Genomic DNA, 13,798 nt, shown 5'->3' on the forward strand with positions numbered 1-13,798 from the left:
TGTAGCTTTCACCCAGAGTGATTGCAGCGCTATCTTCTTTTATCCACAAAGATCCTGCCACGCCAGCAGAAAATGGTTGTTGTGTGTGTGTGTTTGTGTGTGTGTGTGTGTGTGTGGGGGGGGGGCAAAATTAACAAAATATAAATGATGAAGTCAAAACACGAGCCAGGCCTAAGCCCTTCCCCTTTATTTATTTTACAAATATATCTGAAAGACAGAGACAGAGCTTGTCTGATGCTGGGGCTTCACTGACCTGTAGCCACAGCACACTCGCAAAACAAAACCGTGCCGGAGACAAACAGCAGATAGGCCATATTTCTTGGCCCCAGTGACAGAGGGGCCCGGCTCAGCGGGGGCCTCCTGATCCAGTCAGCCTGGCTTGTGGTCTGGCCTGTGCTCCCTAATAGTCAGATGAACACACATAAGCTAATGGAGGACCTTGCAGTGACTATGGGAGGTCATGGGTGGGACATATTGATAGATAGAAGCTCTCCCTGTATGCACTCTCTGCTGAGCAAACAATCTGATGGCAGAGATGTGCTGCGCAAGTTTTTTTTTTTCCAGAGGCGGGACAACTTTGACAGGGGAATGGGTTTACTTAGATTGCTAATCTTTGCATTAAGCTGTTATAACTACCCAAATATAGCCTATGATAAATATTCATTCAAACTTGATTTATCCTCGAGAGATCATTGAGGGGCGACCCTGATTTTCAATGCCATCGAGTCAGCTTACTGAGACAAATACAGAAACAGAAGTACAACACAGAAAGTACAATCACAGGAAATACAGAGAGACAATAAAACATTCAGAATTGAAAAAATATTTGATAAATAAATTAGGATAATAGGGATGCAAAAAAGAAAATACAAGTATGTACAGCAGTTAAAAGTAGGTTTGCAGATTTAAAACCAGATTTCTAAATTGTTCAAGAGGCACAATTATAGAAATTGTATAAATAAATGTGTCAATGTTGGAAATGAAGCAATGACTGATTATTAATAACTGACAGGACATTATTGTATTTTAAATGTACAGTCATCATTCATTTAAATTGATTATATCATAGGAAATACATGTACTCTCTCAGGGTAAGTGTATAACCTTAATATATAGCCAACACTCATGATTATTGATGATGATGCCACATATCAATTACTGTAAGTAGCATTATGCATACACAAACTGCTGCAGAAAGGCCTCATGGACCCTTAAAAGCATGACCCACATGCACACAAAACCATACATGGGATTATAGCATTTATTTCAAATCTTTCTAATAAGTCATAGGTTTTTGTAATGAGACAGTCCCAGTGATGAGGCCTATTCACCAACAGGGGGTGCCAAATTCAGAATGTTCTTTTTTCTACTTGTATAAAGCATGCACACTTGCACTTACCCCTACTTCTGACCTGATATTGCACATACAAATCTATCTGAAAGACCCTTATTGTTATGCTGTATATATGTATGATCCATGCTGCTAACCTGATCTTTGGCATTGCATATTGTATATATTTTGGATTTGCATTGTATTCTCATTTTTAGGTTGCAGCTCTTTCCTACTTTGCATTGCAACTGCTGCACAGCAATTTCCCTCAGGATAAATGTTCTATCTTGAAATATCATTTAGCTTTTTGATTGTATTGTCTTGTTTGATAAGATAAGATAAGATAAGAACCCTGTAATGTTACATTACATTACAATGACAACAACAAAATTGTGAATGCCCCTGCCAGCGGTGCTTTAACGAAACTATATTGCACACATCAATAAAATGAATGTATGAACAATAATAAAATACGATAAAATGTGAGAAATGGGGTGCAGAGTCATTATGTGTGTGTTTTTTTGCCTTTACAGTCAACATCAAGGCATGTGGCACATGGTAATTGTTGCCAGGGCCTGGATCTTACCCATTTACAACTTCGTCCACCCTGACAGATTCATGTATCTTTAGCATCTTTGTCAAGTACTGTGAGAGGGATTTAAGAATATCTTTTTAGTGCAGATTTCTCATATGGGAAGTTGTAAACACTTCCCTGGTTGATTAAAATTATTACCCAGGGGCCTGTGGAGGGACTTTAGTTGTTTAGTTGATTTAAAAAAATTTATCTATTAGGGCACTTTATGTTTTTTTTTATTGGATAGCCAAGTAGAGAAGTGACAAGAGATGAGGGGAATATACCCCTTCACCTTTTCCTCCTAACATTGTGGTGAAATGAACGCTGGAGTAAATGGTTAGAGGAACTGAATTTGATCCTTAAATGCAATTTAATCTGTCCTCAGTTTCAGGATAACAGCAAAACGACCTAGAGATTTCCGAGAAATTTCAGCAACATACCAGGACGTAGCATAACAATTTTATTCCTCCAATAAAAGGTTTTAGAGAAGAGGTCAGATTTGATAAATGAGCTCCTTTGGCATCTCTTATCCACTATCAATCCATCTCTAACGTTAACAAAGCAGTTTGGGTTGCCTATAGCAGGGGTCTTTAATGGTTTTTTTTTTTTTTTTTTAAACCAAGGACCCCTTAAGTGAAAGAGAGACGGAACAAGGACCCTCTACTACATATATTTTATAAAATTGAGTTGCATATTAAACTGGGCCTACAATAACGTGTGGGCGGCCTAAAGCCTTTATACCTTTTTAGTTTATAATATACTAAGCTGTTAACTAGTGCTGTCAAACGATTAAAATATTTAATCGCGATTAATCGCATTGATGCCATAGTTAACTCGCAATTAATTGCAATTAATCGTACATTTTTATTATTCTAAATGTCCCTTGATTTCTTTTTGTCCCATTATTTCTTCTCATTTTAATGCTCTTATCAACATGGAAAAGTGGATCGGCTTGCTTTGTGCAAATGTTTTTTTTTGTGTGTTTTTAGTGTAGTGTTCGATTTCACACTAACATTCTCACACGGAGCAAATAATCTCTCACACAATGTGACGGCTTTGACGAGGGGGCGGAGAATTGGCATCAGCTGTGTGCTTGGCCATCAAGTGGTATTTCAGACTGGACGTGCTGCGATCATAGCTCAGTTCGAGCTACAAACGACAAAACACACAGATCACTTTGGTCTTGTCAATGGAACCATTTGGCAACTTTTTAAAAGTAAACTTTCCATTCAGAATCTTATTGGCATCCATTTCGGCATCTCACGCTCACCATCCACTCAAAACGTAACGTTAGCCTACTGCTCTTTGGCCGGCTCGCAAGTGTGTGCGGCGTGCCTGTTGTTTTTTTTCTGGTCTAGCTAGCTCCGGTGTGGTGTTGTAGTTTTTCTAACGTTACTAGTTGTTGCAACAGCATGTGAAAAAAACTACAAAGTTTGCTAGGCCAAAAAGAACGTTAATCTCACAATAAAAAAAATAGTTGTTTTAATGTTTTAATGTTAAACATACATGTGGCACAGTGAATCTTTTTATTAACTGTATCTGTGGATGGCTACCTTAGCGACTACCTTCAGGGTTTTTCCCCGCCATTGTAATGTTTAGGTATAGCACATGAGCCGTTTTGGGCAGCACCTAAGCCAAATGAATGTAACTAAAAATACTTTTCTCAGATCTAATGATTGTAGTAAGACTTCTTTGTCTTTAAAGTGGCTATATGTAACGCTCAGTTTGTGTTTATTTCAGCAGCCCCTTTGGACAAAAGCGCTAGTGTTTTTACCACGCCTGCTGTCGTAAAGGTCTTTTCTTTACGGTGCTGTATTGCCCACTGTAGATTACTGAGTTAGTGTTCCCGGGAGGTCATACAGACGCGATGAATGTTTTGCTTAGACAGAAAATCACTAATTTACAATAATAGAATATGTTGCAGATGCATCGTTGCATTTCAATTGTTGCATACGGTAACTTCGCCTACTTTGGATGTCTCGTGGGCTAAACCTGGTAACACTGTCACTGTGTCACGAGCCAAAGGATTAAGAGTTTGTTGTAGCAACCGACGGAATATAACTTAGATTAATGTAGTGCATTCCATGAAACCCAAGGATGCTTTACACAAGCACAGGGGGACAAGGAAAAAGAAAATAGTAAGCCAACACAAACACGGAGTAAAAGGAATAAAACGTCCGCGCGAAATGGAAGGGGGACGTCATTCAATGTCGGCTACTGACGTACAACCACATCGCGCATTGTAGTTATACAAGTTATTTCATGAATGAAAAAGACCTATATTACATACCTGACTGGATACACTAACACAGGCTTTTCCTGTGTTACAAGGAAATCTGTGACCCGTCAGAATGTGTTACTGTAGCGCCGTCTGCCTGCCGCAAATCATTTTGTGACTTTGCGGGAAAAATTGGACACGGGCAGAGGCATTTATAAAAACTATATAAAAGTAGCGCTCTTTTCACATGTAGTCTTGTTTGCTGTTACATGTCATTTATAATCATCAGATGGAAAATTACAGTTTCAGAAACATTTAAAAGTTACATATAGTCACTTCAAGCTTTTTGAGTGCTGTATTTACGATGTGCTCTAGCTTTTCCAACGTTTCAGACACAGATGGTGTGATAATAACGGTCCAAAATGATGTGAAAAAGAGACGCAAAACTACCACAAAAGGGCAAAAAGCGACTACAAAGAGACGCCACATGACCACAGAGACCCAAAAACAACCCCAAAGGAAACAGACATGACCAAAAAGAGAGACAACACGGCTACACAGAGACACAACAACCCACAAAGAGAGACTAAATGTATGGGGAAACAGCATTATTTATTGAAAAAGTTAACATTTTCTTGAGGAAGGACGCCTAAACACTGTGCTAAATAAGCGCACCTAAGTCTTCCGCAAAGCTAGGGAAAACACTGATATTACGCACAGTATAGGCCAGTAAGTAATGGAAGATATACTTCAGAGGCCCATCCTCTGTGAGGCCTAATTGAGGTATTATTTACAGTAGGTTAAGCGTCCACTGGTACAAAGGTTTGCATGTGTAAGATACAGTGGTGGAAGAAGTGTTTAGATCCTTTACTTAAGTAATAGTCCTGCATTGAAAATGTTACTTAAGTAAAAGTATGTACCTAAGTATCATCAGGAAAATGTAGTTAACGTAAAGAAAAATCCAAGGATCCAAACAGTTGTGTGCTTAATGGTCTAATAATTTCAGCTGGACTTGTAGCCCTGTATACAGTTGGGTAGTTTCATTTATAATAAAACGTCAGATTTTATAAACTACATGTGTTTTGTGTGCAAAAATCTAAATGTGTAAAGTAACTAAAGCTGTCAGATGAATGTAGTGGAGTAAAAAGTACAATATTTCTCTCTGAAATGTAGCGGAGTAGAAGTAGAAAGTGGCATGAAAAGAAAAGACTCAAGTAAAGTACAAGCACCTCAACATTTATACTTAAGTACAGTACTCGAGTAAATGTACTCAGTTACATTCCACCACTGGTAAGAATCAGAATCAGAAAAGGTTTTATTGCCACAATAAGTTACACTTATGTTTGCCTTGGTGAAAGGTACACAAACAAACAAACAAACCTATTAATATGAAATAAACAATAAATACAGAAACAAATATATACAAAATAACTATTGCATAAGGAAGAAGAGGCTGAACAGGTTGAGTGCAGCATGTGCAAATAATATATAATATGTGCACATATAAGACATTTTAAGGTTATGAAAGGGTTATCTAGAACAGGGGTCTTCAACGTTTTTTAAGCCAAGGATCCCTTAACTGAGAGAGAGACGGAGAAGGGACCCCTTAATACATACATGTATATTGTGTAATATTAAGTTGCACTGGGCCTACAATAACATGTAGGGCGGCCTAAAGCCTTTATACCTTTTAAGTTCATAGAATACTAAGCAATTAAAATACAAAATAAGAAATTGTTGGCATGATTTATTTATATTTATATTTTATTAAAATCATGTTTTAATGTTAAACATACATGTGTCACAGTGAATCCTTATCTGTGGAAGGCTGCCTTGGTAACTACATTACCTATGGGCCAGCAAGCCTTTGATTAATGTTTTCTTTTCACAAACAGATGATTTATATTTCCTAATAATATGTTGGATTCATGTTAAGACATTTTAGCATTCAGCTGAATGGACATTCGCAGGACCCCACCTCCTCAAGGACGGCCAGGGGGGTCTGGAAAAATTGGAGAGTGATGGTCCTCAGATCAGGAGGGAGCGGAGCCCAAAGATAGAGAAACCTTCACTTTACTGCAGAGATTGAACCCAGCTGACAGGAATCAAAGACGCAAGTGCATGGATTTGGACGTTTCAGGTTGACTCATCTCTCTGTTTCCTGTCTTCAACCCCCCTTGTCATCCATTGCCAGACTTTCCTCCACAGCGTTGCGGAGGAGGGTCTGGCTAGTCCACTCAGCATTCCGGGATGGGAGAATAACGTACTCTGGTTTATTGGCATTTCTTTAAACCAATCACAATTGTCTTGGGGCGGAGCTAAGCATCGGACGGCGCAACGGTGCCTCTGCAAAATAGCCTCGGGGAGGAACTTGTTTTGGTGGAACGTGTGTACGTTCAAAAGTTGTTTTAGTCGTGCAACAGAAAACTCAGATTGGACAGATAGTCTAGCTAGCTGTCTGGATTTACCCTGCAGAGATCTGAGGAGCAGTTAACCGTAGTCCTCAGAAATCCACCAGGGTTTACAACGCCAACACAAAGAAAGAGAAGGGTAACGGACATCGGCGAAAAGAGGGACATCTGGTGGAATTTCCAGCGGCAACAGAGCAATCCCTGGGGTGGAACATTGTGGATATAGATAGTGGGGGGGTACCCCCACCCCAATAATTAAAACTGACCGGGGTAATGAAGTCAATGAGTTTAAACGCTGTGGCAAGCAAATATTCGTTGTTAAGATCTGCATTATTCCTAAATTATCCGATTATGGATTATGTCGATTAGAATTATTATCCCTGTATATATATATATATATATATATATATATATATATATATATATATATATATATATATATATATATATCCGCCTATAATGTGTCCCCCGTAATGTTGAAATAAACGTTTTCGCTAGACAGGTGGAGATCTCAACAACCCCCCCCAAAGTTACGCCATTATAACACAGTAAGTGTAAGTTTGTTCCACTTAATTTACATAGCACTTTTAAAAACATGCAGTTACAAAGTGCTTCACACACATGCACAATACATATGAAGAAATACAAAATAAAAATGTTATTTAAAATACAGCATAAAGTGCAGCCCTTAACACGAAGGCTAATGTATAAAGGTGGGTTTTTAAAAGATGCTTAAAACTGTCCAGAGACTTGAATGATTGAATAAATGAATAGTTTTTATTTCAAACAACATAAAACAAAACAAAAAACGAGACACATATTTCACTTCAAGACAAAGCAAGAATAAGCAGAATAAATAAATACTCTTGTCTGAAAAGCAGTAGGAAGAAGCTAAATGCTTTTCGGGTCCTATACCCTTTATGGAAATGTCCATACCATTATCAAAGTGTTTTCAATCTATTGTTTTTTAATAAAACAACCATACAACCCTATAACCGAAAACATTGTGAAAATAAAATTAAAAAAACAGCAGATGAATTAATAGATCAAGTTACTATACCATCATTTCTTAATTAGGTGTCCAAGCCCGAGGGGGCTGGGATCTCGCATATGCAAGGCAACCCGGATCCCAATACCAGCGGTGCTAGGAACCCTACTGTAATTGCAAAGATGATTATTATTATTCTTTTAATTTTTCCACCACTAAAAGTGTCGCTACACCCTAAACTGTGCGTGGTGGGGCGGTGCCATTTTCAGGACTGGTCCAGAACCCAGCAAGGACCTCGGACACAAACATTTTTTATTTATTCATTTTATTTGTTAGGGACCATGTACAATTTTTTAACATAAATGTTGCCATTTGATGCATTGTACCAGAGTTAGCCTTAAGCTAATTTTCATCTGCAGTCCCTAGGCAGGGCACAATTTAAATCCAACAGTAAAAACATGACATGATCTAACAAAACAACAAGACAGATCACAAATCTTACATCAATATGATGCACATTGTGACACACACACACACACACACACACACGCACACACACACACACACACACACACACACACACACACACACACACACACACACACACACACACTTGTTCAGCAATATTTTTGAAAAACAAAAAAAATAAAAGAAATAAAGCAATATGTTAGTTGACACACTTCTGCCACTAGGTGGTGTTATAGCAGAAAATAACCTGCGTTTTGCCTATAATAAAACAACGCATTCTCATGAACGGGTCCGTATGATATCTTACGAAAATGTATGCACACCAAAACGTATGATATCCCACGAAATTAGGAGACTGCCAGCTGGCTACGAGTTCCATGACGCCAAGCGGCAGTTGCTAGCTGTTTAAGCCGCTACAGAGCTTCGCGACGCGGCTACAGACCTCCGCCGAATATTGGGCTTTTTAACCTTAGAATTTCTTTCCACCGAACCGAACCCTACGCTTGCACTACGCTGGTCGACGTAATGACGCTGCCGTTGATTACGGGAAGGTGTTTACGTAGGTAGACCGTTCAATGCAGTAGGCTGTGAGAAAGTGAAAATGGAACTCAAATGAATGAACTGAGCAGAAAAAGTGTTGTTTGGCCGTACTTTCAGTCAAAAGAAGGCCATTCAAGTCCAGCTACATGTTTAATCTGCAATGCCGATTTGTCTCGTGGTGGCGAGGACCCTAAACAATACACAACATCGCTGCTGTTAAAACATTTGCGTATGAAACATCCAAAAGAATACGAGTTGTGCATGAAGGAATCTACAGACAGCAGCCAAAATGCAGCAACTTCAGGTACATTACATACATGAATGTGTTTCCTGTGTTAATGGACTGAGGATGGGAGTAGGATTCGGTATTCTGTTTCAGATTCGGTAGAATCTTAACCAGTGGATTCGGTATCCGGCCGAACCCCAAAAATCTGGACTCGGTGCATCCCTAGTTTTTTATTGGCCACCCATCCTTCCCAACCTCCTACCTTCGCGGCCAGCCACGTTCCTTTACATCGACCGTCAATGTGGTGCATACAGCAATAAAAAAAAAAATAAAAAAAAGTGGAACGCTCACGAATTACGGTGCTTAACTTTTCGTAGCTTTTTGGAGGAACGGTTCATGAGAACAGGCTGAATTAAAGAAGAAAATTAGATTCAGCAGACGTGACAGACTGAGGGAGAAGATTCCAAAGGGTTGGAGCTAAAATGGCAAAGGGTCTACAGCTGGGGACCCTCAGCACTGTGCGTGTTTCCACACAATGGCCGTCAGCAGCCGCCCACTGCTTCCTGCCTCCGCTAACAATAGACAGTTTGACTTTCCCGAGCGCTTACCAAGCAAAATGCCCTGTCAGGGGCAATTAATATTAATGCCAATGTGTTCAATTCTGCTGCTGAAACACAAGTGCTGCGACTGCTCAGCACGTCAGCCAGCGCAGATAAATATAGAAATGTACATAATCACATTGTTTCAATAGCCGGTGTAAAAGTAAACTGAAATAAACATAGTATCTCTATATGATTAAGTGCAACATAGTATTTATGTGTGGTCTATAATAGGCGCAGTAATGAAAACTGGCCAGTGCAACCCCCCCCCCCCGCCCATAAAGAAACCTATTACAATTTCCTTTAAATAAACAAAGACCTTTAAAGTGATGCAGAAAAGGCTAAAAGTTACGCCCTTACCAAATGAACGATATGTCCAGCGCCTAATTAGCATAATATCACAAATATATCCCAATCAATGTTATTAATGATAAGCCTATAAAAACAAGAGTCATGCATTTACTGCTATTCTATTCTCTTTCCTTTTAGTTATGTATTGTTTGTTAATCTTTTGTGTGTCTTTTTGTACATTTTGCACTATCCCTCGCTGCTGCAACATTGTGAATTTCCCCGTTGGGGGATTAATAAAGGATTTTGAATCTTGAATCATAAATCTTGAATCTACACACAGTTGGCACGGCAGAACTCAGGGACATGCACGGACGCAGGGGCTATTGCTCTAAATTGACATTAATTAATCATATCGTAACAAACTAAGATAAGTCGACTCGTATCGGCTTTCACTAACGTTACATCTGATTGTTGGTTAAAAAGTCACGTCAAACATTGACTGTAGACTGTAACATGAGCCTCTCTCTTCTCTACAGAGCACACACTGAAGTAACGGACGTAACGTAGCTACGTTAGCCTGCTGCTGCTACATAGGCTGTCATTAGCTTTGGTTGATAACGTAGCATTATACGTTAATATTAGGCAATGCTGCGCGACGTGCCGCAAACGTTATCAGGAGCTCAAGTGGATTTTTTTTAAAAACTATTCACAGGGCATTTTGTCATTATCTCCATAACTTTAAAAACTCACGTGAAGTCAGACGGGCTTTCCCTCTCTTTTTCATATGTGGTGCCCCGTGTGTGAGAGTATAAACAACGTCACGTGACTGGGGGCAGAGGGCATCGCTGAGGGAAAAATAAATGAACAGAAGATTTAATGATTTACTAATGATGGGCTTATCGTTATTGATGCAGCCACAACATGAAATACAAACTAAAAAGAAGCAAGAAAACGTTTCTTTAGGCTCTTTCTTCAGAGGGGCATCTGAGCCAATCAGGGCAAATGGGCTGTTGCCCGGGCAACAATAGCCCGTACCTGTGCACGTCCCTGGCAGAGCTTGACACCATAGAGCCATCTGTATCCGGTCCGGGGTATTCAGTCATTTCGAATAAAAAGTAATTGCCTGAATTGGACCAACATGTATATTTATATATCTTGAATAGTCGACTGATTCAACAATTTTATCTAAGGTGCTTGATTCGACAGTCAAAGTTTCTCAAAGTGTTATGAAACAAAGGATCATTTGGGTTGACGAATGTCTGATTTTTACGTAGAATTGCTTGTTTTTTCCTAAAAAATCATGATATATGGGGGAATTACTAGAATTGTTGGGGCTTTGTAAACTATAGAGTGTGGTCTAGACTAGAGATGTTCCAATACTGCCTAAAACGCTGGTATCGGTATCGGGAAGTACTGGAGTTTATGCACCGATCCGACACCACGTAATAACGCCCTAAAGAAAATCTACGTTAAAGTAGTTTTATTTATGTTCTTTTTCCGTTATAACGGTTTGTCAAACTGGATAAAAAAAGAAAGTTCTGTGGCATTCATTGTTTGTGTTTGTTGATGTTTGACAAAGAGTTTAACTTGAGCCAGACCGACAACAAAGTATATAATACTATAATATTATCACATCCATACAGGGATAGTAGTATACAGTTGTTAAAACATACTATATATGTTATTATATAACATATATAATAAAATATATGACACACTGGTATCGGTATACTTTTAATAACAATTAGAAGTAAGGGTACTCCTGGACAAAAATCAGAAGTGCCAGTACTCAAGTACACATTTGAAGTACTTGTACTTTACTTGAGTCTTTTCTTTTCACGTCACTTTCCACTTCTACTCCGCTACATTTCAGAGAGAAATATTTTTTATACTTTTTACTCCACTACATTCATCTGACAGCTTTAGTTACTAGTCCCCCCCCTGTAAATTACGCCTATGCCAGCACCCCTAAAAAAGTATTGCAACAGTCATTGATACTGCATTTTGGAAATGTCTGCTCTTCCATAGTATCCAATTTCATTGTAACAACACCGCACCTTTGCAGTAATGGCCCTATTGCTCAGCATCAGTCTTTCTAGTTAGGCCTTAATAATTCAGTGTTTCCCCTATCATGATGGTCCAAAATGATGTTTAAATGCAGAGTTAGCACAGTAGAATAATGTTTTAAAGAATTGACGTTAAAACGGTTCCAGGCACCCCCTAAAGCTCTGATCCCAGACTCGCCCCTAAATGAAATAGTCTTTAAGAACGTTTGAATCATTTTGGAAGATTGCATATGAAGTGTGTCTCCTCCATCAGCAACGCTCCGTTCTCCTGTCCAGGCATTTCCACGGAGGAGGCAGCGAGCGTCTGTCCGTCACGTGACTCGGCCTCCACCAATGGCTGCGCGGCAGTCTAACTTTTGCGATAAGGGAAGCGCAGGAAAGAGCGAGCGCACTGAAGGAGTTTCACTCGGAGATCTTTAACGGTCTGCATCAACACGCACTTCTACTGGCTCTTAAAGCAGCAGTGTTACAGTCACTGCCCATACGGATTCCTATTGCTCTTTTTTTTTCTCATTTTGTTCCCCTCCGCATGCTCATGCAAGGCTGCAGCAACACATCCAGCTTTTAATTCTCAGACAATCATTACTAACTGGCTGGCTGCTGTTCCAATGTTGGGAGACAAGGCTCACGGTAAGTCTGTCTATTATTCTACAGGCTGTGTTCTGCATTCACAGCTTCATTAGATAACATTTTTAAAAGATTATAAAAGCTCCATGGCCTGAAACCTGCATGCCATAACTCCAGGGCATCCAAAGATCCCTACAATCTGTTGGGTAATTATTAGGATGAATAATTGTCTGATAAGGAAATTACAGCAATGCTTTATAGCCTAGCCAAACAAAGTTGTAGCCCCGTTATAGAACGGCAATTAACTGAACCAACAACCCAGCTACAGTAAGAATGGAAGTGAATTTAAAATCATTTACAAATTCTACCATCAATTGTCAAATGTTATGGATAGCAATTAACAAAAAAATGAAATAGAAAATAATACAATAGAATAATAGTAGCCTCTATAATAATCAGTAGCCTATAGTGACTCAACTTAAAACCTTCTGACTGTGCCTATAGAATCTCTTGGAATCCTAATAAGGTAGCGAAACAACAAAATAAAAAGAAATAAATAGGTTAATTATTTAAAAATGTAAAAAAAATCGTGGCTATAATATATATATATATATATATATAATAATAATAATAATAATAATAATAATAATATAGACTATATTATATGTAATTATATATTATTATGAAAATATAAAATACGAAGTTGTAATTATTAGCCTATTATTATTATTATTATTATTATTATTATTATTATTATTATTATTATTATTATTATTATTATTATTATTAGGCCTGTCTGATGTCTGGTGCTGATGGCGCGCGCCCCTAAGGAGCGCCCTTGTAGCGCGCGTGTCCCCCGGACTGCTTCCCGGCTCGCGAGACGCCTCTGTTTCAGGCCTGCGCATCTGCAGCTGATTCCCCGCGCGCTCCCTGTTATCCACTTCACTTCCACTCTTTCTTTCGTGTTTTAATATGGCGTGTTGTCGGCAATATTGGCTAATACAGAATATTTCCCATGCTACTGCACACAGGCTGTTCTGTTCACCGCTCCGTCGACGGAACTCCGACGGCGGACTTTTTTTCTTTTTCTTCTTCCAAATCATATTCATCACTATCAATTAACATATGCTACTGAGTGAGTGAGTGATTCATTTCATTTAACTTTATACACTCGCGGATACATTTCAATTCAATTTTATATACAGTGTCAAATCACAGGAGTTATCTCAGGACACTTTACAGATAGAGTAGGCCTATAGAGACCCCTCTATCATTTAGAGAGACCCAGCAATTTCCCGCCCTAAGAGCGAGCATTTGGTGCGACAGTGGCGAGGAAAAACTTCCTTTAAACAGACAGAAACGTCGGACAGACCCAGGCTCTTGGTGGGCGGCTATCTGCCGTATCCCGTTGGGACAAAGAGACACTACATGTACAGAAATATGATTCATAATAATCATAGCAGTTGGCTTCCTCTGTCACCTATAGGCCTTTAGGTCGGTGGCCGTGGCGTCCACTTCCA

General features: G+C 39.1%; 1 protein-coding gene across 1 annotated transcript in view; it reads left to right on the forward strand.

Moving 5' to 3' along the window:
- Positions 1-12,319: 12,319 nt before the first annotated feature.
- Positions 12,320-13,798, forward strand: part of LOC144517579 (nuclear receptor subfamily 5 group A member 2-like) — a 27,219-nt gene continuing 25,740 nt past the window's right edge. The window contains exon 1 of the mRNA XM_078249668.1: positions 12,320-12,341. Within this exon, the coding sequence (XP_078105794.1) occupies positions 12,320-12,341 (22 nt within the window). The remainder of the gene's footprint in view (positions 12,342-13,798) is intronic.

Source organism: Sander vitreus, chromosome 5 (assembly GCF_031162955.1).
Source record: "Sander vitreus isolate 19-12246 chromosome 5, sanVit1, whole genome shotgun sequence".
Classification (NCBI taxonomy): Eukaryota; Metazoa; Chordata; class Actinopteri; order Perciformes; family Percidae; genus Sander; species Sander vitreus.